The following is a 27,683-nucleotide window of genomic DNA, read 5'->3' as shown; positions in this document are numbered from 1 at the left end:
AGGCCTCATCTGAACATGCTATGCTGCCTTCCAAATGCTAAATTCATCTGTAATTCCTTTAATCTTTATTTTCTCAGTTCATTCCCTCGTTTTTGGATCTTTAAGTGAATAGAATACAGGGGCAGATCAAGAGAGATCTGTTTCCAGCAGCCAGTGTGATCTGGCCTTTATGATCCAGAGACACAGGAATCGAGTGATCTGGAGGCAAAAAGCTTTTTGCTTCTACTTAAACCTTTCTCTTTTGATCACTTCAAGAACCTTTGGAATTTCAAGACATTTTCTCCCTTTTCCCCACATCCCCCTCCTGCTTCGCAGGCAACCACCTCAATTCTCCTTTGAGTTCCCCAGCAGCGTGACCACAAAGGAATTATTTCATCTCAGCCTGAGCTGTGCACAGCACAGAGATTCCTCCTGCCCTGGGGGGATTTGTCCCACTGTGGAAAAGCTTTCCTTGGAAAGTTTTCCTTTTCCTCTTTGGAAAACCTTGTGTGGACTGGGAGCTTTGCCTCTGGTTCCCCAGCGATTCAGCAGCAGAACTCAGACAGGAGTGAAGCAGTTCCTTTAACTCAGGCTGGTACCAAGAGCTCCTCCGTGAGTTTGGTGGGTGCAGCCGAAGGAGGAGAGGTCTTGGAAGGGGTTATGGCAAAGTTCTGGGAAGTCACCCCCAAAAATGCCCCATGGCAAGGGGGTGCAGAGAAAGCACCTGGTACCTGCAGGTCAGAGGGGAAGGTGTGAGCCAGAATAGCTGTAATTAATATTATAGAAATAGTGAGGTATTAGAGATCAAAGCATCAGATTTACTAACACAGAGACCTAAAAAAACCCGAGTAAATTCTCATTGCAGCTGTGGGATCATCTTTTTGGAGGGATTTTGGATAGTAAAGGGCTCTCACTAGCTCTCAAGTGACTGGTTACAAAGCAGAGTGGGACAGTGGTTTCACGAGCTGTGGGAAAGCCAGAAGCTGCTTTTGGGGCTGGTGGGAGAGGCTGCCCTGGCCAGTGCTTTCTGTGAACAGATTGGCACCCAGCTCATTAAGTTAATTAATGTCACTCACAGCCCTGGTTCTGCCCCTTTGCTCCCGGTGTGACCACTGCCCTAGAAATGAGGGACAGATCGTTTCACTTGGAAAACCAGAATGATCTTAACTTTTCCTTCTCTCTACTTTGATTTTGGGGGAGACAGTGTTCATATTCCACCATGAATTATTACAGCTGGATATTCTCACAGCTTCTTTGCTTCAGGCTTTTTGTCCTTTCTGTTTCACAGGGGTGCAGGTCATGACTGGCAGCACTTCCATGATCAGTTCAGATTCTTCAGCTCGTCTTACCCAGGGCTTCTGAAGGCTGAGCTGGAGAAGAAAAACTTGGCTTTGTGTTACATTAAAAGCTGTGCCCATGGGAAGGAGGTGATGAAACAGAGGGAGGAGAATTGCACACAAATCCATGGGAGGATTTTAATCTAAATAGCAAATGGCCTCTGGTAATAGGTGAAGTTTAGAGCCTGGGGAGCATCAACCTCAGGGGAAACACAGGCTCCTTCTTTTCCATCGAGACTGGCATTTTAGCTAGAGGTTTGGATTGCTGCACTACAGAAATTATTTTATCTCCTCAAGTTGGGATTAATCAATTATTTGAATTCTTAAAAACCCCAGAAGCAAACCCAAATCCCTTTCTGTATTTCTTCCATAGTCAGTATTTTCAAGTGGTAATAATTCATTTGCATTTCTCTGTGCTTTAAAACTAATTTCCCCCGTGTTCTACTCTATTTTTATCTGTTCAGTATTAACCCAGCTAAGATGATTTCAAAGTCTGTAGAATCAGGTGTGAGAGTAAACAACTTCACATTTTCAGCACTGCTTACAGTCAGTTATTATTATTGGAGAGCAACTTCAGCTCTGATATGATGATTCCACCCCCTTGTCTCTTTTAGCAGACAATTCCCTCAAGTATTATTTCCTGTTCTTGAGGAAGAAGCTGAATTTCTGCCCTGTTTCTGTTTCAGACACCCCCTGCCATCCCCAGCTGAAGACTTTCTCCCTGGGAACTGTGTAGGCAAGTAATTCTTGATAACCAAGAGGTTTCTAGGAAAGCTGCCTGAGTTTGTTCTTAATGGTTCATTACTTGAGGACATCCTGACTGTTACATCTCAGCTCTAAGGGGAAGCACAATTTCTGACCCTGTTGTAACTCTGTGGAGAGGGGAGATTTATTCCAGGATTTGATCCCAGGAGTCTGTACTTGGTTGAGCTTCCAAAAATCAGTGAAGACGATGTCTAAAACTCACTTTGTTTAGCTTCATGTTTTATATTTGAAATGATCAGGGGGTTGAAGAGTGCTCTAGTGCAGCCTGTCTAACCTTGCCAGTCCTGTGCCAACACTGCCAGCCCCACACACACTCAGGTTTTGCAAGAGAATATGAAGTCAATGGCAGAATTTTAAAATGCCACAAACAACACGTGGCTGAAGCTTCCAGCACACTCTCTGCACCAGGAGCAGTGTTTTACAAGCTGTTGTGTGATATAAGCTGAATGATAGAATTAAACTTTCTGTGCAGCTGTTCTGGACCTCTGGATGTGCCATTTTGCAGAGTAGGTGTGGTTTAGGCAGGACCACCAGCACATCCCTGCACCTGTAGCATTTTTAAGGTTTTACTTCAAAATAGGCCCAGGAAAACAAAACTCCTTTAATTCTCTGAAGAGGGAACAGAGGAGGGCATTTACCTTTTAGATGATTGGCTTTGCATCAAGTACAATATGGAGAAATGGAAAAAAATGCTTATTTTAAAAATGCCTGCTCAAGATGGAGAACCCACTGCAAAGTCTGTAAAGGGAAAAAAAAGCCAAGCTTATGGTGAAAGTAAAGCTGCATGGCTGTAACCATGGAGACCAAAGCTCTTCTGATGCAGAAATAAATGAACACAACCTTTTCATATTTATTAGTGGGACTGATGATGAAAGATAAAGTCAAATTAAAATATAAAGTAATAGAGACAAGAGTGAGTGGCTGCCTTTGCCCCTGCAATGCAGGTTCTTGTAATGGATCATCACAAATGAGCTGGGGTTACAGAGACAAATCAGTTATAAAAGGAACAAAATACTCCTCGTTTTACCAACCTGCTTATGCAAATATCAGCTTCTTTATTAACAAAACCGGAGAGACAAAGCATGTGACATATTCCTGAAATCTTTTGGTTCTGACTAAGATGGAAATGAATTTTCTTAGCATAGCTGTGTGTGAAATGTGTGTTCTACACAACGGGAAACTCCTGTAACTGTACCAGTGAGCATTTGAAACCTGCCAAATTCTTAGTGGCAAGAATGACAGAATTTTCCTATAAAAATACTGGGTGAATATTCAGGTTTGCCTGAGTGAGAACACGTGTCAAAGGGTCCAGCAGTGACAGCCGAGCCGCTGGTAGGGAGCTGGCACTGCAGGACAGGGGGACAGCAGCAGCAGATGGCACTGGAGCTGATTTCAGAGAGCGGGAGCTCGTGCAGTGAACCTTCACTGCACACCTGTACACCAGGAATGGTGCTTTGGGGTGTGATTTACAGCACAGAGCCGGGTTCACAAAGCTGCCTGTGTGAAGGAGCACAGCACTGCCAGCAGCAGGAAAAGCCAGGAAAGCGCCCGTGTGGAACCTCAGCACAGCCTGTGCCGACCAGGGCTTCAACATCACAGCTCTGCCTGACCCTGCAGCCACAGCACCGAGGCCAGGGTGTCCCCAGGGTGTCCCCAGGGTGTCCCCAGGGTGTCCCCAGGGTGTCCCCAGGGCTGTCCCTGCAGGTGACAGGCACAGCTCGGCTGGGAAGTCTGTGCTGTCGGCACTGAGCCCCGGCTGCTGCAGTTGCCCTATGGAGCATCTCAGACACAAAACACTCACCTTCAGTCCAGGGACTGAAACAGGGCTCAAACAAAGTCTGGAGCAGAGAGCTGCTGCTCCCGAAGCCTTGGGAAGCTCCCCAAACCCTGGGAGGCTCCCAGAGAAAGCCCCAGGACCCAGCACAGGGTGAGGGTCAGCTGGAGCCGCTCCCCATGAGCACCGTGGGAGGGCAGGAGCGGCTCCAGGGGCTGGGAAATGTGGGGAGCTTCCAGCCCATCCTGCTCACATACCATATCCTAAATTACACACACTGTGTTAAGGTTCTTCCACTTCCATTGGGATATTTTCTTCCTCTTTCCAACTTCCTCAAAAGTGTGGTTAGCCTCAAATCTGGAGAGGAATCCGTAACCAGCCTCAAAGCCAGATTTGAAGGGTAACTGGTTTGAAGTATTAGAAAATATAAGCCAGAACTTAAAATAACCACCTCCAACCCTGGTATCCTGGTAAGAGAATGGCTGTGGGCAAGACCTTTCATTTAATCATTGTATAAAATGGTATTTCCTGGAAACTCCGAAAGAGTCTTACTTATTTCAGTCTTACTCTTCACTGACTACAGCAGGAGTTCAGAACACTGAAATCTGATTTTTAACTCGAGTTTGCTAATATTGCCTTGTCAGGTACCGAGACAAACGTGGCACATTGATAGAAGGATACCAAATAGTTCATGCCTTTGCTAAACAGATAAAGGCTGCTGCACTTCCCCACTGCACCGAGGAACAGTTTATATCTCATCACAGCAGAGTCAATCCCCTCCTCAGGTCCCTGCACAGGGGCCACGCTGCAGGCCTGGCCTGGCCAAACCAAGCACAGCGTTGAACAAACTCAGTTTCAGTTTTTCAGGTGTTCACTTTTCTTTACCTTCCAGGCTGGCCCAGGCCTGTGCTCCTCACTGGGGAAGGGGCAGAGTCCCAAAGCCCTCCCGGCCCTCAGGCCCAGCTCTCTGTGCACGCAGGGAAGGATTTGCCGAGAGCAAATCTCCGTTCATCGAGGAATTCAGACCTCCCTTCCCCAGGATGCAGAACAAACACACCAGTACAAGGCTATTTATAACTGTGTTCTACAGCACTGAACAGGAACAACACATTCAGCCCAAGTCACTCTGTAGATTCTCAGTAACCTGGAAGGAGAGAAGTATTCAGCAAGTACTGAACAGAGAGGCTCCAGCAGGGCTGGGGAGCACTTGGAAAAACAGACGCAAAAAAGAAAGAATGAATTCTTTCAAAAAGAAAGAATGAAGTGAGGTGGGATTTACCAGCCAGGAATGGAGCACTTGCATGTAATAAAAGCAAATATTTACATTAAGCACAATACAGCAATTTATTTAGATGCTTAAATGAAGAATACAAAGGGAAATAAAGATCACAAAATTATACATACTACAACAGTGTGTCATATATTAGATGGTATAAATGAATACAACACCTTGTTGGTGTTAACTAAAGATAAAACTAAATATCCAAACCCAGCACTTTGTCTCAGTGTGCTGCTTCAACACAATACACTTTTATACAGATCTAAAAGGTGTCAAAATTAGTAGCTGCAAACTTGTTTCTTGCATGTGATTTTTCTTTTTTAGCTTAAAAGATTTCAGAAAATGGCTCTGAAATATGTTTGTCATCAGTTGTCATGTCAAGGATATTCAGAACAAGAAAATTCTATAATACAACAGAGCCCAGATATATTTTTATGTTGCTGGCCTCTGGTTGGAGATTGTACAAGGTTATGTGCAAAAACTAAGTCTGTCAAAATTCTTACTAGAGCAGTCTCAAGCTTTGCTAGGGAAACTAGATACAGCATTTATTACACAGCAGGGCAACACTAAAAAAAGAGAAACAGATCTATGATGGGTACACAAGAACAGTTCCATAAGCTTCACTTGAATAGGTCTAAAAGACTGTACAAATATACATTTCAACTATTCAGAATGATACATGAAAACTCCATTTCCCCAGAGTCTGCTATACAGGGCACCGGGTCACTGGCACGGCGCTGCCGGAGAGGGGCCTCTCGGAAAGACACAACTCAACATGGACGAGGTGAAAGGAGGGTTGAAAATGCAGATGAAATAATCCTCTGCTTTTCTCCGTGTGCACTCTGGAGCCAGCAGCGTATCCATTTTCACATTAAGTTACCGTGCTCATCCCAGCAGGAAGCGCCGGCCCCCGGGCCAGCGGCTGCGGCCAGCCCCGGGCAGCGGCGGCCCCCAGGCCCGGCCCGGGGCAGGAGCAGCAGGCAGGGGAGCAGCAGCAGGCAGGGGAGCAGCAGGCAGGGGAGCAGCAGGCAGGGGAGCAGCGGCCGGCGGTGCCGCCCCGGCAGAGCCGCTCACGCCTGCTGGCTGCTGAGCTCCACCCCGGGCAGGCTGCCGTGCATGGGCTCGGCCCCCACAGCCCCGAAGCCCTCGCCGTCCTCGCTGTCCATTGTGCTGCTCTGCCACTCCATCTGCTCGCTGGCCAGGCTCTCCTCCAGCTCGGAGGTGTTTTTCCATTGCGACTGGTCCTTGGACCAAAACCCTTCTACTTTTCCATAGGAACGATTCTTCCACTTTGACTGCTCTTCATCACTTTCAGATCCACCCCCCTTGGCCTCCACGGTGGGTTTACTGCTCCCGGCATCTTCGCTTTGGGAAGATTCATCTGTCCACACTTCTGGTTTTACCTCCAAGGCGTTGTCTTCAAAATCCGAAACCTGCTGGGAACCGGGCCCGCTTTCAGACTGGGAAGCTCCATCTTTCCATTCCACTGCATCATCCTGGTCATCCTGATCACCTTCACTATCTGAAACCTCACCTACCAGTTTTGTTGGCTCCTCGACAGCAATCATCTCTTCGTACTTGGAGCTTTCCTCTTGTTTTTGCTCAGCCTTCTCTGGAGACCGTAAGGTGTTTTCCTCCGTGATTTCCTTGGCTATGCTGTCCTGGGGGTTCTGCACTGTGCTGTCGGACGAGGCTTTCCCACTGAGGTCGGACACATGCTGGCCAAAGGGACTGTGGCTCTCGTTGTATTCCTCCTCTAGGTTTTCATAGCTGTCTGAGGAACTGTCATTGTCTTTTTCTAAGTTGATTTTTTTATCAACAGTCTTACTGACATTGACTCTGGAATTCTTCTCGTCGTGGTTTTCAAACAGCCATTCAGCATCAAAATCCATCTCGTGTTTGACTTTGTTCAGCTCTTTCATGTTGAAGCCCAGCAGCACCCCAGGTTTGTATTTTTCACAATCCCTAACACATTTCTTCCTTTTGTTGCTGAAGTGAGATGCGATATCAGATTTCCAGAGCCACAAACTGGCCGCCAGCTTTTCGATCTCTCTCCGAGTGGGGTAGGGCTGCTTATTGAAATATTTTGTAAGAAATGTTTTCCTGGCTTCGTACGAATCATCTTCGTGACCCTTGGGGTCCAGTGCTAGAACTACAGGTTCTTCAGGCTTCTCCTCAAAGGCAGAGGGGGAGTCATCGTCGTCCATCTTCCTCTTCTTCATCAGGGGGAACTCCATGTGCTCGTAGGCGCGTTTGACTGGCGCGGCCGCCGGCGACTGGCCCAGCCGGGACGACGTCCCTTTGTCCTGCCCGTTCTGGGTCTTGCCCACGCCCCTGCAGTGCACCAGGTGCAGCGTGATGGTGGAGGCCGTCATGTTGCTCGTGTACACGCCCAGGCAGTGGATGCACTTGTAGGTCAGCTTCTTCTCCACGGGGTGAACCGTCTGAATCACCTGGTGCCTCTCCCGCAGGTGATGTGCCAGCGCGTCAGAGATGGGGCCTTTTAGGATTGAAAAGCACAGAGGACACAGAGTTTTCCCCACATCTTTTTTGTAGGGCACCGCTGCTTGTGGAGAACTTTTGACCGGTACGTCAGATTTCTCCTGGATTTTGGGCTGCGGCTTTGGCGGGACCGGGGGCGTGTTCTGAGCGTGGTAAGCTACGGATTCGGCAGGAGCATCCCGCAGGTTGTAGGTGGTGACAAGGAGGTGTATGTTGGTGTGGCTGCCCTGCTGCAATGTCAAATCAAAGGTCAGCGTGGAGTCAGTTTTAGGCCCCATCTCCTCGTCCACGTGCACCATGCGCATGTGGGCAGCCATCTTCTCCACGTCGTTGAAGGTGGAGCGGCAGTAGGGGCAGGACAGCCCGTGGATCAGCATGTGATTGAGCAGCGTGTCCGTGGGCAGGTAGCGGTTACAGTAGAGACATTTGCTCGTGAAGTTGTGGATTTTCATGATGTAGTTGGCCACCGCAGGCACCTTCTCGGCCTTGTGCTCCTTCTCAAAGTGGACGCTGTACACGTTTTCGGGGAACAGCTCGTTGCAGATTGTACAGATTTTCCACTTCTGCGTGGACGAGGTGTTGACAGCGGATGGACCCGTAGCAGCCACGGGGGATTTGGAGCCAGACTGGCCCAGAGCTCTGGACGCTGCCTGGGACTGTGACAGCGAGGTCTGTTTGAGCTGCGCTGACGACAGCGAGGAGGAGTTGGCAGACTGCAGCGAGTACCTGGCTGAGGCCTGGGACCTCTGCTCACCTCCCAGAGTGTAAGACCTTCCATTGCCACTCGCTGAAAACTGTTTCATGCTTTGTGATTGTTGGGAAAGAGAAACAGGTGAATTGCCACTGAGGCTGAGCCTCCCCCCTGGCTGACCCACGTAACTGGGGGGTACCGATTTAACCCCGTAATTGTTCTGCTGTAGGTGAACATTTGACATCATATTGACTCCTGCAGAATTTAACGTGGGCTTTGGTATGGTGAGTCTGTTCATCATCTGCTGTGACGAGAGCGAGCGGACACTGCCGGCGGAGAGGGCACCCATCCTCTGAGGGAGTCCCATAGGCTTTTTATCCTGGGGTTTGGGAGCTATGAGCATCAAAGGTTTCGATCTCGGAACCACTACGTTGGTGTGACCTATCATTGCCGTGACCTGGTATCCGATCCGTTCGTGGTCTTCGATCACGTGCTGGACTAAAGCTTCGTAGGATTTCGGCATGAAAAGGCATCGTTTGCAGTGGATACCCCCCTCCTCTCGGGCACTGGAGCTCAATGGAACTGCACCATTGAGGGACTTTTCACCTCCCTTGGCTATGTAAGGAGCAGCAACGTGCTGAAAATGTTCCCTGTAAATGTGCTTTCGAACGATTTCGTAGAGCGGGTCACGGTAAGTGCACTTCTTACAGTAATAAACAGCTTGTTCCACACTGTCAGCCTGCTTGGGTTTAAGGCTCTCGTGTTTGTTTTTATCTTTGAAAGTGCTGATGCCTCCACTTGGTGTATTGGCATTGGGAGCGTGGAATATTTTAATGTGCGTTTCCAAAGTCTTTTTGTCCGCGTTGAAGGTACAGTAGGGGCAGTTGAGCAGGATCCTGTTCTCAAAGTCTTCGCTGTGAACATTCCGGAAGTGGCTTTTGTAGGCTGAAAAGAACTTCGAGGAGAAGGGACATGCACTGCAGCAAAAGGGCTTTGTCCGATAGTCCTTGAACAGAGAACAGAGCACAGACTAAATATTCAACAGCACTTCTCAGTGAAATAACACCCGTGATATTCTCTACACAACCTTTCTAAACAATACTCATGAGCCCCCCTGCAACTGTCTCAAACCTTCAATTCACTTCTCTCCCATTTCTGGCCTAAAAAGCTGACCACATGAATAAACACACAATGTGGGGAGTGCCAAGGGGTCCCTCAAGGGTTTGACCGTGACTTGGCAGGTGAGGCTGAGTCAGTCACAAAAAGTCTCCTCCCTGCAGCTGAGCTCCTAGAAAAGGTCCCTAGGTCCTGAGAGCAGTACCTGAGCTCTGAGGTGCTCACACAGGGACTCCTTTGTTGAGAGGTTTCTGACCTGTCACTGCTGGGGTGACTCTGTCCTGCAGCCCCAGCAGAGGCTGCTGCAGCCCACAACGCTTGCTTGAACCAACAGCATCATTTCCTCCCTCCACTGCTAGCTCAACTCAAAATTCCTTTATCACTAGCTCAGAAACACCACAACAGCAGGACTTCCAGTGTCACTGAGCTGCTGAGCAGAACCAGAAATGCCCAAAGCAGATGTGGGACACAACCTGTGGGACCCAGGGCTGCACTGACAGTGACCCTGCACCCAGCAGCAGAGAGTGTCCAGTGAAACAGCTTTGGAAGGGATGGAAACCAGGAATAAAACATTTAAGGAAAGGTGAAAGACTCACTGCCAATTGTATAAAGATGTTGATCCTTTGGCCAGAGGGCTGATGAAATTGTGCTAGGCTTGGGAGCAGATAGGAATGGGCTCCTAATGTGCATCTGCTTGACTTGAGCAAGGACCATCAGCTCTGCCACCCAGCTCCTGAGATACACACCAGGAACTACTTCACAAAACTAAGAAAAAATCACGTAGCTTTCTGCTGTCCCTTGAGCTGCCAACACCTGAAAACCTGTGAGGAAAACTGCAGGAAAAGCTCTTGGCATGTCTGGGAAATGCCCTTCAGCACGACCCATCTCCAGCCTCAGCATCAACTGAAACTCTTACCAACCTGGTTTTTTGTAAGCGATGGGTCCCACAGTCCCACATCCTCCCATGTAGTGTTTTTCAAATAAAAGTCATTAGGTTCAAACTGCTTAAAATCCTGGAGAAGGGAAGATGGGAAGAGAGGACAGAGTCAGAACCAAGGCCCATGGGCTTCCTTAAGCAATCCCTGAGCGCCCCCTTCTCCCTCCCAGGTGCTGCTGGCCAAGGCAGAGCCCATCACTCAGGGCAGTGGGGCAGTCTGGGGGAGCTCTGAATATTCTCCTGCAGAACATCTTCACCACTCATCCTCCTGACCAAGCCAACAACTGTGGTTACAAACTCATTCTAAAAGCAGTCCTGGAGAAAAGTGTTCCCAAACTGGTGTGTGGGTTTGGGGTTTTTGGCTGCTTTTTCTGGGGGTGGTGGTGTGGTATTTATTTTGTTTGATTAGTTTTGTTTGGCTTTTAATTCATTTCACATAGGAAGCTTTTAAAGTTGGATATGTGTGATGCCCAAGACACCCAATTTTTATTAAAAAGATTATCTTGTGAAGCATTTCTTTGGCATGAAGTCAGCAGCACATAAGGACTCAAAAGTAACACTTCCACTGAAATGAATACTGCAAGTAACATTGTCCCAGGTCAGAATTCTCCCCTTAAACATGAGACTTGCTCCACAAATTCTGCAAGCAGGAAGGACTGGCATTTCTCTTGAACATATCTCACTTAAATGCTCTTTAATGAGACACTGAAGGAACAGGCAAAGCCACAGTGATAGAGTTTGTCCAGAAGAGCAGCACGAACACCCTTCCCTTGCAGGAACTGACCCAGGCACAGAGGTGATTCTATAACCTCAGGACCTGCTGCACCAAAAACACTTCCTGAAAACCTCAGCCCCATGCCTGCCCCAACATCCCACATCATTCCTGCTTCTTCCAGCATTTCTGGATTTCAGTAGCCACTAATGTTTCTAGAAGTGTTTACAGGTACATTATATTTCAAGTTTCTAAATTAAATTCCTACTTTGTGTGGAACGCAAACAGGTCTACAAATAAATCATGGCATACACAAACACCTCCCTGTCCCCCTAACTCTGCAGCATTTTAGCTCTAACCCTTGGAGGTTCCATACTTACTTCTATATGTTCTTTACAGTATTCCAAACCAATGTCACTAAGTATTTTTTTCACAGTTTTCCGGGCCTTTCTTAAACTGCCAAGGTTGTTGACAGGAAGTTGGAACATAGTTTCTATTGGAAAAGAAAAGTAAGAGAAAAGGTTTAAGTCAAATGTGGTTTGTCTGATAGTGCTGCACTTTTAATTATCAGTAATTGTCTCCCTCATTCCCCCACAGAACTGGTACCAGAGCTGTACCACTCCCTAACACACTGTTACATTCTCTGGCTTGCTCCCTGCTGAGGCTGCTCATGGGGCCGCACAGGGCACTTCTAAAAAGGCAACAAACAAATGGAACGGCTATTGCAGGAGCAATGGGCTGCCTCTGGAAATAACTTTCATTTCTTTAGTGTCTGCCTTTACCAACCTCGACACTGAAGTACTTCAGAACTCAGTTCTCTCCTGTGCAATGTCTCCTAACTGATCTGAAAACTGGCAAGTTGAGCTTCAAGGTTTGTGTCAGTCTTGCAAGACATTTCAGTGTCTCTTCAGTGCTAAAAGATGCTTCTCATATCCTGCTGTAAGTAAGAAATGAATGCTGTTTCCTCCCTCTACTGTACTCACAGCTATAGCTGGCTGAAGCTGTTTAGCAAACATTCTCCTAGGAAGAGGGGATCTGAAAGCTTGGTCAGATCCCTTCAGAGAGATCTCCAGAGACAGAGAAACCACTGGGAAAAGTACAAGGGATGGCTTAAACCTCTCTGTGTCCCTGGGAATTGTCAGGCTCCCTCCCATCAATGCTCACAGTTCCACTGGGCTTGGCTGGGGCTGCCCAACTGAAAGGAATCCAACTCATGAACTGCTCTTTTCCTATGCTCTATCCATCCTCATCTGTACTGTTAAAATGATGTCCAATACAACCTAGAGCAAGCCAGGTGCCTTTTAAAGACATGAAGAGTGATTTCAGTGCTTCAGAATCACCTCCAGTCGCTGCATGATCCCATTTTTCAGAAAAAAATTCAGTGAAACAGCTCAATCAAGTATGGTCAGGATTTGACTTAATATTTTCTAGTGAATTTCAAATCCAAGGAGATCATCAGAAATGTTATTCCTGGTGATTAATATGAACTGCAGAAAGAGCAGTGCATGAACACAGTGCATATTAAAGCTCCTGGCAAGCCGGGCTGCTTTCCTCGAAACCCAAGTCCCCACTTGAAGAATGAACCCCTGTGCTTGCAAAGAAAAGCATTTTTGGTCTCATGACACAGCCAGAGTCAGTGCAGAGCTTGTCTTTAGGCACTGATCACTTGTACAACTGAGTCAGCCATAAGTCTCAAAATATTGCTTGATATGAAACAGCCGATTCCAAAATGCCACTGAACTTCTTCACCAAAGGAATCAAATGCTTTCTCTTAGTTCTGGTGTCTAATAGAGCCACAGGTACCATGACAGACAGAAAGTCAAAGAAAGCCAATTATTTACAACTGCCTGAAAATAACATCTCTGGTCTATCTGCAGCATCTTCTTGCCCCTGCCCTTTGCCTGCCTCAGTCAAATTTTAAAGACGTGAAAATCCCTGTATCTTCCTATCACCACCCATCCTAACAGAGGACAGAACCAGATCTTCACACCTGAAACCTGAACTTTTAGATGTCAGCTTTTAATGTCAACCTTACTTTGCAAGTTCTGCTGGACAGCTGAATCCAACTCACCCAATTATAACAAAACCCCTCATTGTTAGGCAAATTCAGTCCATTTTATTTAGGTAATGTCTGACTATTTCATCAGTGAGTAGTGAATGGAGAGCCAGATACAGTCTGATATTACTACAGACTGTGACTACAACAAAAGCTTTTAGCATCTCCATTCATTTCTATTTACAACAAGTAACTCCAATTGCAATATAAACATCACTCTGCTGGCACCTCCTTGATGTCCTTGGATGGGGACATAAAAGTAGTTGGGATTAAGAAGCCTCTCAAATAATCATCTAGGCATTAATGCTGCTCTGGAAATGAGGCATCCTTTATCTGACCAAAAGCTGATGTTTAATGGAAGACACCTGAAGCATTTTTGACCACATCAACCCACATGAAGTGCTGGGTGGAATGAATAAGTGACTGCTTAAAACCAACCCCAACAACGCCCTGACTAGAAACATCCAGGCAGCATCTTCAGGTGCCTCAGAAGGCAGATCCCAAAGCTCTCCCTCATGTCCAGAGTGTGTGTACACAAACTGTCTGACTGCACCACTCACAGAGGAATGGCAAAGGAAGCACAGTGTGAGCTGTATCTGGAACCCTGCACTGCACTCTGACCCCAGAGGTGTGCCCTTGGAGAGAGAGGGAGAAACACCAAACCCCCACGGCAGTCATATCAACAGAGGGGATAAAGGACAGAAAGCCTGCACCTCTCTCTATACTGCACAAGCTGTTTCTATTTTAGTACAACTGAAGTCTTAATTCTCCAGTGGGTCTCTTGGACTTTGGTCCTGGTCAGGACCCCCCTTTGATGTCCAGGTAAGAGGTGTTGGGCAGTTCCTGCTCTGACCCAGGAAATGGGGGATCTTCCCACGTGCAGGTTCACACCAACACGGCCTTCTTCCCTCCACTGGAATCTTCAGCCAATATTCCAGGTGTGCCCTGCTGTGTTACTTTCATGCCTGGACATTATTCAGGGTGCTCCCTGTCCTTGGCTGGTGTCTCAGCTATGGTACAGAACAACCAAGCACAATGGATTTCTACTGTCACAGGCTGCAGAGTAAAACTGCGGCTTTCAACCAGCAATGAAGTCCTAAAGAAATCATCTGCTGGAAGATGCTGCTGTGTAAAGGAACCATGACAGCATCACTCTAGTTTTCTAGCAAACCTACCCAGGTTTTCTTCTCTTTATGCTTAACTGGAAATGCCACCATGTCCTGCCACTGACAGGGAAGCCTCCCATGAGCAGCAGGCACAGAAGGTGGAGGACCCTGAGCACTGCACTGAGCAGGAGCCTGCACTCAGCAGGGTCTGGGGACGGCATCACTGGGAAATGGCAAGTAAAAAAAACAATTATAGAATCCCCAAGAGCTGTAAACAAACCCTGTAGTGCCCAGTGCCTTTTATCTCGTTCAGGCATCCCAGACCTGTATGAGCTGGCCAGGGGACAGCTTCACAGAGGCCACTCCAGCTACCCCTCCTGCACTGAGGTAAATCCTTCATAGGATCATCATGGAATAGCCCGGGTGGGAAGGGACTCTAAAGCTCATCCAGTTCCACCCCTGCCATGGCAGGGACACCTTCCACTATCCCAGGGTGCTCCAAGCCCTATCCAACCCAGCCTTGGACCCTGCCAGGGATCCAGGGGCAGCCACAGCTTCTCTGGGATACCTCTGTCAGGACCTCATAGGGAAGAATCTCTTCTCAAAGTCTTCTCATTTCTTCTTTTTATCCCTTGAGCTGAATGTTTCTTAAAAGCACTCCATGAAATCTACAATTCCATCCAACTTTTGCTAAGTAACTGACCTCAGAATAAAACTGTGGATGCGATTACAACCCTCCTAGGAACATTATTAAAAAGAATTAAATAAAGCATCAGTTTTTTCTTAGGAGCACATGAGGTTGACCCTTCCCTTCCTGATGTTCTCATTTATTCCTATTATGAATACTGAGAAAACCTGAGCTTTTTGGTGATCTGACAACTGGAATTACCAACTGCAGTGTTGAACAAAGCATTAGGTGTGAGCAAGTGTGCAAAACAGACATTTGTATGAGCAAAGTGCAAACCCAACCTGTTCTGTCCCATCGTGACTGAGTTCAGACATCCTTGGGTCAATCTTACCTTAATAAAATAATCAGCAGTGTAAGAACCCTAGTTCATTAAAGCAAAATTTTAATCAATTTTAAACTAGAAGATACTATTTGCTGTTACTTCTGTGCATGCTTATAAAAAACAACTACTCCTCTGTTTTCCCCTCTCCCCCTTGTCATCCTCTACTGCTCCACAAGGTCCATCCTTTCTGTGCTCTTTCCCCCTCTCCTCCTTTCTTTGTTGGTTCTTGGTCTTCTTGGTCCTTACCTCGCTCATTTTCCCTCTTCTCCTCTTCCCTGTGCCAATTCATAGCGTCCACATTCTTTCGTCGTTCTCTCTCATCCTGTCTCCACCGCTTCTTGATATCTTTGTCCTTAACTTGCTCATTTTCTCTCCTCTTCTCATCATCCCTGTGCCATTTTATTGTTTCTGTATTTTTCTGCGGCTCCACGCTTCTTTTGAGATAGTCTTGTCGCCTCCTCCTCTTTTTTAACATATCCCTTTCCCTGGCACGAGCCTGCTTTTCTTTCTGGGAAAGAAAAGCTTTACGGGGCATCATGAGCTGCTGCTGTACCTGCAATAATATCGTATCCATGGAATAATGCACTCTATGCAAGCACTCAGTCAGGCACAACACCTCATTTGGAGCTGCACACTTCACACACTCAGTCAAGGCAATGCCCTGCTCCTCCTCCTCCTCCCTGCTGAGCCTGGGCTGGCTCCGAGCTGGATCAGGCCAGGCCGGGCCAGCTCCAGGGGCCTGGAGTGGGGCAGTGGCCCCGGCTGAGCAGTGGCATTTCTGTCCCCTCCCTGCAGCTCCTCCTCCCCCAGAGCCTTGGCAGCCCCTCGGCACTGCTGCTCCCGCTGAGGAGCAGGCTGTGTGTGGACAGAGGTGTGAAGGGAACTTGGGGACCTTCAAACCTGCCTCCTCTCTTCCTGGAGAGATACTTAATCCAACTTAAAGGTGCTCATTTTTCTTTCCAGACCTCCATCTCCACCCAATTTGGGTGAAAATGGCTCTCTTGGCTGGGAGGAGGGAGGGGGGGCTCAGGAGACAAAGCCACAATCTGAAAAATTGTGTAAGCTTTGTTTCCTTGGGAAACCTGGCCAAAACATTTAACTGCAGTTAATGAAATAAGTCCTGACTCATCTACCCAGACTTCCTCCAGTGTGTTATGTCTTGCTATTCACAGGAACAAAGGGAAAAAAAGGAGACTATTTACTTGGAATTTCTGCTGACAGCATTCCTGAGGGGTGGGGCTTCTTGGGGATGGTGTTTTGAGGCTTGAGGCTTTTTGGTTCTAAATGGAGACTACATTTAACAAATTGTTTTTACTTTTGGTAATTTCTCTGTAGTCACCCAACACATTCACATTTTCAAATGTAACAGTGTTAGTACCTGCAATTTTGAAATCATGGAAGAATTTATACAATTATTGATAATCTTCAAATAATTTTCTGTACACACTGAGCAATGTTTCAGAAATGGCAAACTGCAGGTGTAGGCCAGGTTTGAGTTTTTGGTTGGGTTTTTGTTAAGTTTTGAAGAAAGATTTGCAGAAGTCTAATCAAAATGAAAACTGCAGAAAGGACAAAATTACTAGATTACAATACTTAAGCAAAGCCTAAAACAAAATGAAACAAATGTACTTTTAAAATTTAGCTACCTTATGGAAAGCACTTGTTCCCAGCATGCAATACTCCATCTTTTTCCTACAGAAAAAGCAATGTTTCAAACCCTTATTCTAAAAGCTGTTCCTCTCCCCTACAATACACCCGATCCCACACACTTAAACCCTCTACTCTGGTCCATTGCCTTTGTTAGGTCTGTATCATGATCCCATGGTTTTCATTCCAATAATTCAACCCCAAATTTCTTAATATCCATAATAATGCTAAAAGGGAAGGGCTGCAGCAGAGTCAAACACCATAATCAAAAAAATTCATGCAGTGTGGTAACACATTAGTACATAAGATTCAGATTATGCTAAAAATTACTTCATTAAAAGGGTAGCTCTCTACCAGCCAGCCTGGGTTTGGGTATTAAATATTTCTCAGTAACAGTTGGCATTAAAATCAAAAAGCAACAGGAACCCAGGATCAGCATCCTCAGTGCAACCCAGACACTGCAAATCTGTACCATAGTTTCAGTTTTCTGTGGGCTGGGTGCCAGGACATTACTGCTGTTTACTAGAGCAAACTTAACTCATTAACTTTGTAAATGTACATTATCATTACAATTTTATCAGTAACCTGGTTCAATTTCAATAACAATAACATGGAGCAAATTGCAAGTGAAACACATCATGCAAATGATTCTCCCTCCCCCACAAAAGGCAAGTACCAGCATTTCAATCTGTCATTGTTATATTTTCTTTTATTTGTTTTTGTTTGGTATGCTCTTGGGGGTTTTTCTCCCTTTGGTTTTATCTTTTCACAGGATTTTTCCCTCCCTTTATACAGCCCACTCTGACTGATCAGTTCATAGACAAATGATAGAAAATACCTTAATAAAGAACATTTCAGCTGAATTTCCAAAATTAAACATTTCACTTGAGATTAAAATAAGTAATGTAAAATTCTAAAGAATAACTTAAAGGGACATCCAACTTAAATTGCAGATCTCTGAACTTCCCTGTCCCAAGTCAGAGGGTTTCCCCTGTTTGTTTAGCATTCCAGAGTAATCTCTTCTGCAGTCTAAACCAGCTTTCACTTTCACCTCTGATGGTTTTAAACTGCCAGAAGAGTGAAAAATTTAAACCAGGAAACCAATTAATCTGCAGTGAAGCTGCCAGTGATTGAATCCAAAGGCCCCCAACCTCTCAATTTTTCAAGATTCCAAGCTGGTGTTCCTTTAAGTTCAAAATGTCCAAACCTCAGAAATGAACAGTCAGAACTATTCTCTCAACGACTTTTTGCCCATATTTTGCCAAATGAAAATCTTTACTCCTCCCCATCTCTGCAGTACTTCTGATGAGGCATTTACCTCCAAAATGAATGGTGCTTGGGCGTCTCAGACTCATTGGACAAGTTTCAAGCACAAGCCTCCAAAGACAATTCTCCTTGCAGAACAGCCCCCTCAGGGCTGTTACAGCCCCTGGGGGAGCCCAAAGCCCGGCCACAGAGGAAGGCTCATATCCTGCTGGACAAAACAGAGACAAGAGATAAGAGATAAGAGATGAGATAAGGGCAGTCTGGCAGTGATCGGTACCAAGCCCAGCCCCGTGCCTCTGTCGGGGCTGCAGGGCAGCTGTGCTGCAGCAAGTCTGAGCAGGTTTGTGCTCCAACAAGGGACGCTGCAGCGCTCAGATTTCAGCTCAGGTACCCAGCTCAGAAAGCCAGCAGTGCAGAGGCTGGGAATGCTCCTCCTCACGCTCCATCCACCCTCTGCAGTGCCAGGGCTCAGCCCCACGTGCACCTCACCTGAGCTTTCAGCAGCACAGCACAGCTGCACCTGGCGTCTCAGGGACACCGGTACCATCCCTGGACACTTCCTTGGAGGTTCCCACACCAACAGGTCCCACCTTACACGACATGGGACATCAGTGGCCTTCAGCCACAGCCCTGGGGACACACTTTTCCCTGGGAAGCACTCAGATTACAACTGGCAGAGGATGGGAAGTTTGGGGGAATGGCATGTAAACGATCACGCTTTGTTGGAAGACTGAGCCCTCTTCAACTGACATCACCCACGGATACAAAGTCAGTCTTGCACAGACTGGAAATACAACATGTAACATCAGAACCATGACATCTGAAAACAGCAAACCTAAAGTTTATAAAAAACAAAACTTGTCGAGTCATTAATAATTACTCTGCCAGGGAACAGGGCAATATAAATGGTGAGATTTTAATCTCTTGGTTATTCAGAAGAACATCCACAGCCTGAAATACAGAGTGCTTTTCTTTGGCAAGTACACTTTCATCACAAGACACTACAACATTTTAAGAAATTAAAAAAGACAACATTCTTAAAATACTTCACATGTCAGTAAAACTGAATATTGGAATATTGCATGTGCTTTAACAAGAGCATCACCCATACCTTCAGCCATGGATGGATGGATGATGGGTCATTTTGTTTCACACTGGATCATTTTCTGACTAGAAGGCAGACTGTGTCCCTGTGTGTCTAGCAAGTCCAAATGAACTCTCTCCCATGGTGTCCTCCCTGCAGCACACACACTTCTGGGTGAGGAGCCATCAGCCTCGAGAGCAGATCAGTGGCAATTACTGCATCAGGCTGATGATACTGAGCTCAGGGAAGTACTTCATCCCATGCTGGGTCTCCCAAACACTGAGGATCATTTCCCTGTGCTGTGCTGCTGACAAGGATCCCCAAGTACCTGGCATGCTTCTTATTTAATGTCATCCAAATTCCTTTGATTTTAGCCAGTATTTTGCCAATATTTCAAGCTGAAGAAGTTACTGGTTTATACCTAACTGCCCAACACAGAATCGTACATCACAGCTGGCAGCAGCTCTGTGTTCCTGGGCGAGCTGAAACAAGACTTGGTTTCTTGATACTTTTTATATCCCCACTCCAACTGCTTTTGAAACAAGGTAACTTTTAACAACTTCCACAGCAAACTGCCTTTCATAGCACGCTCTAGGAAACCAGCCACAAAACAATTTGCAGAGAAAGCTTATAGTGCAACACAGATTGAAATCTCTTAAAATACAGGGGAAATAAGCAAGAAAAGGAACCTGCAGTGCCCACAGCATCAGGAAAGCTGCCTCTCTGTCTAAGCAGGCGAAATGATGCTCTGTGGTGTGATGGTGTAGAGTATTCTATATTTCACATGAGGACAGTGCTGTGACTCTGGGACCTGGCAATTCCAGGACAGCTGAGCAAGGAACAGCGATAGCCAGGAAGCATAAGGGTTATCTCAGGGAAAAGTGAGCAAGTGAGACAAAAGAGGAGTAGAAGCATCAGAGAGAAGAGAGAATTTGGGAGAACAGAAACTACTGAGAGCTTCCTTGAAAGTAAGAGTTGCAATTAACTCTCTCTCCTCCCTGTACCGAGTGATTAAAGAGCCTATTCCAACACACCTCACTGGCTGACATGGAGCATTCTCACTTTCTTCCCTTGGACTCTTCCCTTTCCTCCTTATTTAAGCATTTCTGGCCTAGTTTTGCGAGGGCTGTGCACCCACACTCCTGTGAACGTAATGAGATTTGCAGTTCAGCAGCACATTTGAAATGCCAGACAAGTGAGGGCTCCTTTTGCAATCTGCTGTAATCCTGGAGGGAGCTGGTTTTGTAACAGCGACATTTCCAGCGGAGAGCATCTCCTCAGCCTGGCCCCTGAGGCACCTGCAGCAGGGAGGAACTGCCCAGGGTGGTCCTTCAGCTGCTCAGTGCTCAGCTCCAGCAGGGATCTGGGCTGCAGAGCCAGCACCTGCCCTCCTGCTTGGAGAAACAGGACTGGGCACATGAAAGAGGAACCAACACAAACCCCACACTACACCCTCTGAAAACCTCACCTTTAAAACTAAGATTATCAAACTGATGGAGATCTACCTGGACAAAGCACTGTCAGACCTGAGCATGCTGTGTACAGGATACATTCCAGCTCTCCCTCACAGGCAAACAGGCAATTTCTTAACAGCCCCTTTGTCAAAAAGCCAAGGATTTAAAAATATTAAAAACCACTTCAGAGATTAGATCAGCAACTTCCAAAACCAGTTTCAAGTTATGTGTCAAAACAAAAGGACCATTTCACACCACTGCTCAGGGCATCCTACACAAACATGGCCTCAGGAGAGAAGTCCATCTAAAACGTGGTATTAACAAAAACCCACCCTATCCTTGGGAGGAAATTCTTAGACTAAAAACTTTTATCATCCTGTTTCTGTGGTTACAGGCCATTTCCAGCAAAGGTTTAGTAAACTCTGGTTTATATTCTTCTGTTTGGGCTTGCTGCCTAGCCTCAGCTGGACTCTTGCACTAAGAACACCCAACTTCCCATCCGAGGAAGAACTATGGAAGGCAGTTGTAGTGAAAGGAATCAGTAAGGCTGATATGCCTCAGTCTCTATTCTTTCTTTATTTAAAGGCTAAAAAAACACCTTCTGCAGCCCAGCAGACAGGGACCTCCTAAGTCATTTACACACTTCTCATTCTTGCTCAATTTCTGGAATTTTCCACTGGAGCCCGAAGCTCCATCTGGTGGGTGTGGACACTCACTGCAAAACTGAGCGGGAATTAACTGTTTCCTCATCAACTTTGTTCAGCAGGAGGAGTCCTGTGGCATTTCTATGCCTCAATGTGAAATACAAAATGGTCACATTTTGCTTGCTCTGGGAACCACAACTCCTTATTTCTGTTCCAATGAAAAATCACTTCCCTGGGCTCTGCTGGGAACTCCTGGTGGGTTCTCTGATTTTGCTGATGTAGGCTGAGGTATGTTAAAGAATGCTGGTAGCTGCAGTTGAATGTTTTCTGAGGGATCCTTTCAACACACATGAGAAAGGCCACATCAACTCTGGCAACCTCTATTGCATTCTGAAAAGCACTTTGAAATTGTGTCCATTCTCTAGGGCATAGGAAATCCTGAATTAGAGGCACTTAGAGCTCCAGAATTTGGCCTGCAGACCTCCTGTCATCTTAGAGAATATCTTTTATGACTGTTCAAGACCTCCACAGATAAATGTTTATATGCACACAACATGGGTAGCTAAATCAATATTCAATACACATCCTCAGTGTGAGAGCCAGGCTTGTTCAGGGCTATTTCTAAAAGATTTTGGTGTGAAATGCAATAAAGCCTGCACATCTTGCAGAAATTTGAAATTGAGACTGGAGATCATTGAAGCACAAAGGATATTATTTGCTTACACCATGATATCCACACTTCAGTGATCAGGAAAAAAAGCTGCATGAATATGCTCTACAATTCCAAAATAATCCTCATCTAGATTGTAGCTAAGCACGAACAACCCCAGAATAAAAATAATTTTGGAAATAGAAGCACAATTAATGAATGAGCAGTTACCATTTAAATTAAATCAAGAATCATCTTAGAATTTTCAATCCAAAGCTCACAAAAACATTTGTGTAATTAAACAAAGCAGCACAGTAGTCGCTGTAAAATGTGCAAGAACAAAGCAAATAATCAATATACACGTAATTTATGATTGGATTACACTGACTGGGGAACTGCAGCCAGATTAGACTGCAAGTGAAAACGGTCCCCTGCCCTCTGTGTCATGTTTCCTGACATCAGCACCGTGTCAACAGCCAGAGCAGAGCCCTGATGCAGCCAGAGGAGTGGCTGGGGGCAGAGCAGCTCCTGCCCTCACCCAAACAGCAGTGCTGGGCCAGGGCCAAGGCCTGGGGCAGCAGGAAACAGCTCCAGCCCTGCCCTGGCAGCTCTCTCTCTTACACACACACACACAGATACAGATACACACACACAGATACAGATACACACACACAGACAGACAGACACACACACAGATACAGATACAGATACACACACAGACAGACAGACACACACACAGATACACACACACAGACAGACAGACACACACACAGATACATACACAGACAGACACACACACACACAGACAGACAGACACACACACAGATACACACACACAGATACAGATACACAGAGACATACACACATAGATACAGATACACTCACACACAGACATACACATAGATACAGATATACTCACACACAGACATACACATAGATACAGATATACTCACACACAGACATACACATAGATACAGATATACTCACACACAGACATACACACATAGATACAGATACACTCACACACAGACATACACATAGATACAGATATACTCACACACAGACATACACATAGATACAGATACACTCACACACAGACATACACATAGATACAGATATACTCACACACAGACATACACACATAGATACAGATACACTCACACACAGACATACACATAGATACAGATATACTCACACACAGACATACACACATAGATACAGATATACTCACACACAGACATACACATAGATATAGATACACTCACACACAGACATACACACATAGATACAGATATACTCACACACAGACATACACACATAGATACAGATACACTCACACACATACACACACACACACACACAGATACACATAGACACTCCCACACACAGGCAGACAAACACACACAGACACACTCACACAACACAGACACACTCAGGTATTCACACTCAGACTGCAGGGCAGCCCTGCTGTGCCCTCAGCAGCCACAGGCACGGCTGTGTGTGAGGGGCAGCACAAACCAGCACACAAAAGAGCACACGAATGCTTTCCCCAGCTCATCCAAAGCCCCACCAATCCACGCTGTCTCAGACAGCAGATCCATCAGATACTGGAGGGATCTTGCCAACTGGCTGCATCTGAGTTTTCCAAGGGTAAAAATAGGCACTGAAGGAGGCTGGTGCCGCTTGTTTTCCCTTGCCTTACACTTCACACACGCGAGGCACAAACGCTGCCATTACAACACAGGGAAAAGGCTGTAAACAAGAGCTTCAGATCAGTCTCACACTGCACATTTCTTACCTCTCTCCCTTTCTGTCTAAGCATAGCTCCCAAGGGCTCCAATCCCTGCCTACATTCCAGCGTTAGTCCACCTCAGCTACTGCTGTCTTCCATCTGCCTCAGGAACCTTCCATAGGCAAAGGGCTTCATAGCAGCAGCAATGGGGAAACAAAACAAAAAAGAAGATCACAAACTTGAGTTTGACTATTTAGGTGAAAAAAAAGCATTTTAAGACCACTATCTTGCCCACTTAGACTTCCAGAGCCATTTTGTCCCCTTGCTGTTGCTGCTATGAAGCTGCATCACCAACAGCTTCCTTGACCCAGCTGCAGCATGAGCACAAACTGAGATCCAGAGTCCCATCAGAAATCACTGCACACGAGAGGAAGAACAGGGCGAAAGAAAGCATTGGCTGAGACCTGGAGAGGAGCTGGGGCAGGGAAGAAACAGCCAACAGTGAATGCAGGCTTGAGAACAGGTCCTTTCCTCCATCTGCAGGACTGGAGGAGTTGGAGTGCTCCCTCAGGGAACAGCTGCTCTCAAAGTTGTTATATTTTTGTTTCTTGTAAATTGTTTTAGACACTACTTGAGGAGTAGATATTAAATGAAAGGTTTCTGCCACATGATCTGCATACATCTGCAGGTGTGATGTGTCCACAGGGCCAACTACACAGGCCTTGGACTCAACAGCCACTGTCAGTTTTCATCTAAATAATCTTTAATGCCACCTTAAAAAAAAAAAAAACAACAAAAAACCAGTAAGGATATAAATGGCAGTAACTGAAAGTGACTCACTGCAGAAAAAATGGTATTTACTCCATTCTTACTCCAAACCATCAACCTTCATTCACTTTCAAGAGCACTACAGGGAAATCAGAGACACTAAATACAAGCTCCTGTTTACCTTTTGACACCAGAGCTGCAGTGAAGCTCTGAACAATGCAGTTCTTGCCTTGAGGCACATGGCCCTCAGGTAGATAAACAGGAGTTACACCCTCTCCAAGAAGCCTTTATTCAAATCTGGAACACACATCTGATTTTTTAAACCATACTTAAGTTCTTCCTGAAAGCTCAAAAGGAACAGGCCAGTTTGGCCATTCTGCCCAGGAAAACTAAGGCATTCTTCCCAAATGTGTGAGGCAAAATAAACCTCCCACATATACTGAAGGTATAGGATTTATTTTTAATAAAACTAGATTAACAGCAACAACGGTTCTTCTTCTTCTTCTAATGCAGAGACTCAGAGCAGCACCTTTCATTGCCATCTCCATCTCTTACACTATCAATAAACACCTCTAGCAACAGATTTATTTATATAAGCAGAACTACTTCCACATTAAAAATTATCCTGTTACAGTTATATTCATAGGAACCATACCCTATATAAATATCTATAACTCTGGGCACAGAGCAGCTCTTGACTCAATATAACAAAAAAAATCCTGTGATGCTTGTTTAGATACAGGCCAGCATGGTCAGCTGTTGCCTTTTTAAAAAGCATGTTGCATGCATCTTAAAGAAAATAATCCCACTAAATGTAGCATTATTAATATACAAACTCAGTTGAACTAATGACTTTTAAAAATTCCTCAATTTTGCCCATGCAGGTAGAGCAGCTTCAATGGCACCTGTGAAAGAATACACTGAGCAGCTGCAGCCCCAGAGCTGTTCCCTGCTTCTCCTGGCACCTCCCCTACAGTCTTAAACTGGTCCTCCTCATATCTGATACTGCTTTGTTCATTACCAACTGAATTTTGTCTCCCCTAAACATCTCAAGTACTGGAGCAAAGGTAACTTTCCCTTTCTGAAAACAAAACCCCACAAAAACCACCCCAATACATTTCCTATTAAGGTGCTAAATCTTATTTTCAGCCACCTCAAAAGAAACACATTAACCCAGGAGCACCGTCTTCGCCTCCACAAAATCACTTGTTTCAATTTCTTTCTTTGCATCAATCAAATCAGCTTCCATCTTAATAACAAGCTATAAAATATACATTTGGACTGTATAACTTATGACTACTGATAAGGTTCTGATTTGTTTCCGTATTCCAGGAATTCTACTGTAAACTTCAATGTTTACTTTCAGTATTTATGTTATTATAGTGGTAAAGCTGAGCTGGGAATAATCACCCATTATTCACCCTGCAGTGTGTGAGCAGAACTCACCTGCCCCAGAACACGTGGCCTGAATTTTCCTAGAGCTCACAGGGAGCTCAGAACAGCACAGGGACTCTGGGCAGCACCAATAAATGAGTTTACACTTAACCCACACGCTGTGGCAATAGCAGGGACCTCTGTGTCAGTGACAGGGAGCACTTCTGACCACTGGCAACTTCTGCCCTACAAACACAGAAAGCCCATCAAGTTCCCCCTCTCAGCCTGAGGAGCACACACACCTTCCTGGGTGCTGTGTTTGTGCTGCTGATGCCTAACACTGCAGGGCATGAACTTTCCAAAACATTCAGGAAGTTCCTCTCCAGTAAAGACTTTTCATTCCCATCTGTGACACTTGTCTGTCTCATCTACAGGCAAAGGAATCTCCTTTCACCTTCCATCTGCTGCACATCCACATCCCCTCCCACAGCCTAACACAAGTGAACTGCAGGCTCTTCAGAACAATACACTCTGAAGCACAAACAGTGGGAACCTAAAGAGATGCCTTCTACAAACCTGTCTGATGGACCAGCACTTCAATTCAAAACAAAACAATTATTTTTGGTAATGGGGCTGCAAAACGGTATCAGTTTTCAATGATCTCACAGATGTCCCCTGGGAGCATCTCATGTCTACTGGATACCAAAAAGTCACTCTTGAATGCTAACTAAGAAATAATACTAAGTTGAGCAAAGGGCAGCTAACCACCAAAAATAGTGCAAAAACATCTAGCTCAGTATCACTTTTGGAGAATAAGTTATTTGTTGTGTGTCAAAAAGGACATCTCTATTTAGACTGAAGTTGGATGGAAGTACTTGCTGTAATAATCTTAAAGGTAACCATTATGTTACAACCCATCAGCATCTGGTGCAATTCTCTGAACAACAGGGTGTTTCTCTTCTGTTGTCTCTTAAGATTTCAGCACATATCATGGTACATATCCATCTACTGATATCAAATTACTGCCCAACACCTGCAACTGCACATCTGCAAAGGAACCAAGCTTTGCTTTGTTACTAAAAGCGGGAAAAAAAGGTTTTTCTGTTTATTAGCAGATTGATCCATCTTTCTCACCTAGAAGGATGACAACTCGTGATTATGAGTTCGCAGAGTCCTGAAGCGAAAGTTTTCCCGAGTAGGAGACCCTGCAGGAGGGAGCAGTGCTGGGGCACACAGGGCTGAGCTGCGCAGCAGCCAGCTAAGGTCGGTCCATGCTACCCTGACAGGCGGGAATCCTCTGCCTCCGTTACCTCACACCTCCAAACAGAAATAGAAAATAGCAGCAAAAATAAATAGAAACGTAGCTAGGAAAAAACCCACAACCTAAGAATTAGGGGAATTTCTCTACAAGGAACGCAAACCTCTTTGACACCTACCAAACGGCTCAAATACACCCAACAAACACCGACCAGCAACGGCTGCGAGCGCCCTGTTACGGGGGCTCTGCCCCGCGGTCCCAGACGAAGCAGCGGGGGCTGCAGCCGCGTGCGCAGAGCGGGCCCGGCCCCGCGATCCGCGGCCGAGCAGTGCCCCGGCCCCGGCCCCGGCCCGGTGCCCCGGCCCCCCCTCCCGCCGCAGCGGTGCCCGCCGCGCAGGGCGCCCCCTGCCGGCTGCCGCCGCGCAGCGCCCCGGCCGGGCTGCGGTGGATGCGGGGGGGCCGGGGTGTCACGCCCGCGGCCGCTGCCGGGAGGCACGGGGACTGCGCGGACACCCCGGCTCCGCGCACGCACTGCCACTTGTT

General features: G+C 46.2%; 1 protein-coding gene across 5 annotated transcripts; it reads right to left on the bottom strand.

Annotated features, from left to right (window-relative positions):
- Window positions 1-5,180: 5,180 nt before the first annotated feature.
- Window positions 5,181-27,195, bottom strand: ADNP (activity dependent neuroprotector homeobox). Of its 5 annotated transcripts, none has more exons than XM_014254196.2 (8): window positions 27,017-27,195; window positions 23,807-23,929; window positions 18,230-18,385; window positions 16,911-16,956; window positions 15,511-15,817; window positions 11,473-11,585; window positions 10,364-10,456; window positions 5,181-9,333 (listed from the first exon to the last, which is right to left on the bottom strand). In XM_014254196.2, exons 4-8 carry the CDS (start codon window positions 16,947-16,949, stop codon window positions 6,205-6,207), a joined length of 3,681 nt encoding a protein of 1,226 aa, XP_014109671.2. In that variant the 5' UTR covers window positions 16,950-16,956; window positions 18,230-18,385; window positions 23,807-23,929; window positions 27,017-27,195; the 3' UTR covers window positions 5,181-6,204. The 5 variants fall into 5 exon arrangements, with proteins under 5 accessions (XP_014109671.2, XP_087920693.1, XP_087920695.1 ...); XM_088064567.1 differs by having other exon boundaries at window positions 18,230-18,382; XM_088064569.1 differs by lacking the exon at window positions 16,911-16,956 and having other exon boundaries at window positions 18,230-18,382.
- Between the last annotated feature and the right edge of the window lie 488 nt (window positions 27,196-27,683).

This window comes from Pseudopodoces humilis, chromosome 19 (genome assembly GCF_049639895.1).
Source record: "Pseudopodoces humilis isolate 2021_Gansu_Grassland_sample_001 chromosome 19, ASM4963989v1, whole genome shotgun sequence".
In the NCBI taxonomy this organism is placed as follows: domain Eukaryota; kingdom Metazoa; phylum Chordata; class Aves; order Passeriformes; family Paridae; genus Pseudopodoces; species Pseudopodoces humilis.
Note: the sequence above shows the minus strand (reverse complement) of the source record. Positions and strands in the feature narration are given on the sequence as shown.